A 1,102-nucleotide genomic window follows, 5' to 3' on the forward strand; every position below is an offset into this window, starting at 1 on the left:
TCATGCCAACAACTTCAATTTATTACGAATGCGCAAAATTATTAATAGACCGAAACAGCTAAGTGATAATAATAGGTAGTACCTGCAGATGACTATAATCTAAACCCACAAAACAACCAAAACTACACCAAACTTAAGTATGAACCAAGCACCACCTTGCATCGTGACGTAAATGCACCATTCAAGCTCTTATTCTTGTCCCACCGCACGTGTATGTAACGTTGCAAGAGTCACTAATACGCAGGGTGTAATCGTGCAAAGGCCTCATGAGGAAGTTTGCAAAACCGGGCAAGAGAAATAGCAGCTCGCAAACACATTGGCTGTCCACCTGACTTGCCCACCGACAACAATTGTCCACGGTTTGTGAATGATGGTGTTGCTTATGCCTACGCTGGTGCCCGCCATGACTTCGCCTATGCCTGTGGGTGTGATGGTGCTCTTCGTTATCATGATCATGGTCATGGTCATCATCATCATTGTCGTCGTCGTCGTCATCCGCAGCAACATTAACAGCACTAACGCTGAGGGAAGGAGGAGAGGGTGGTAATGGGTTCAAGGGAAGTAGTGCACAAGCATAGTTTGCAAGTGAAAATTGTGACGCACAAAGAGGACGGGGAGCCAGTTGTGGTGGCCTCAGTGGTGGCGGCCTTAGCATGCACTCCGTCTTTGGCGGGAGCACCATGAACGCTGCAAACAGTATCAATGTAACAGTAACAATCTTGACTTTCTCCATATGAGCCATCTCGATGTGTTTCAAGTGTTACATACAGAAAGATAGGGAAGAGAATGGTTCAAGTTGTTCAAACACTGGTCCTTGCTTCCATTTAAATAGTTGCATTCGTGGGCTGCTTTGGCTTTTTTTTGTTTCCTTTAGTTAGGTTCACTGGTGGGATGACCAAGAGAATGAGGTTTTGTTTGCCGGTATACGTATGGAAGAGCTTAGGTTCTGAATAAAGAGCCCCTCATTTGCTTCGTGTGAAGAGTCTGTTAGGTAACTCACAAGCCGCTATTAAAAGTTCTCTCAATACCAACTTCTTTCCTACCAAAAGAATGCACTCTTATAAAAGCTTGGAAAACAAGAAATAACCAAACTCGTACTTGA

General features: G+C 44.4%; 1 protein-coding gene across 1 annotated transcript; it reads right to left on the minus strand.

The window, feature by feature from the left end:
• Positions 1 to 880, minus strand: LOC121259436. Its single transcript, XM_041161031.1, has one exon. The coding sequence runs from the start codon at positions 740 to 742 to the stop codon at positions 182 to 184; it is 561 nt and encodes a 186-aa protein (XP_041016965.1). The 5' UTR covers positions 743 to 880; the 3' UTR covers positions 1 to 181.
• Between the last annotated feature and the right edge of the window lie 222 nt (positions 881 to 1,102).

This window comes from Juglans microcarpa x Juglans regia, chromosome 4D (genome assembly GCF_004785595.1).
Source record: "Juglans microcarpa x Juglans regia isolate MS1-56 chromosome 4D, Jm3101_v1.0, whole genome shotgun sequence".
Taxonomy (NCBI): Eukaryota; Viridiplantae; Streptophyta; class Magnoliopsida; order Fagales; family Juglandaceae; genus Juglans; species Juglans microcarpa x Juglans regia.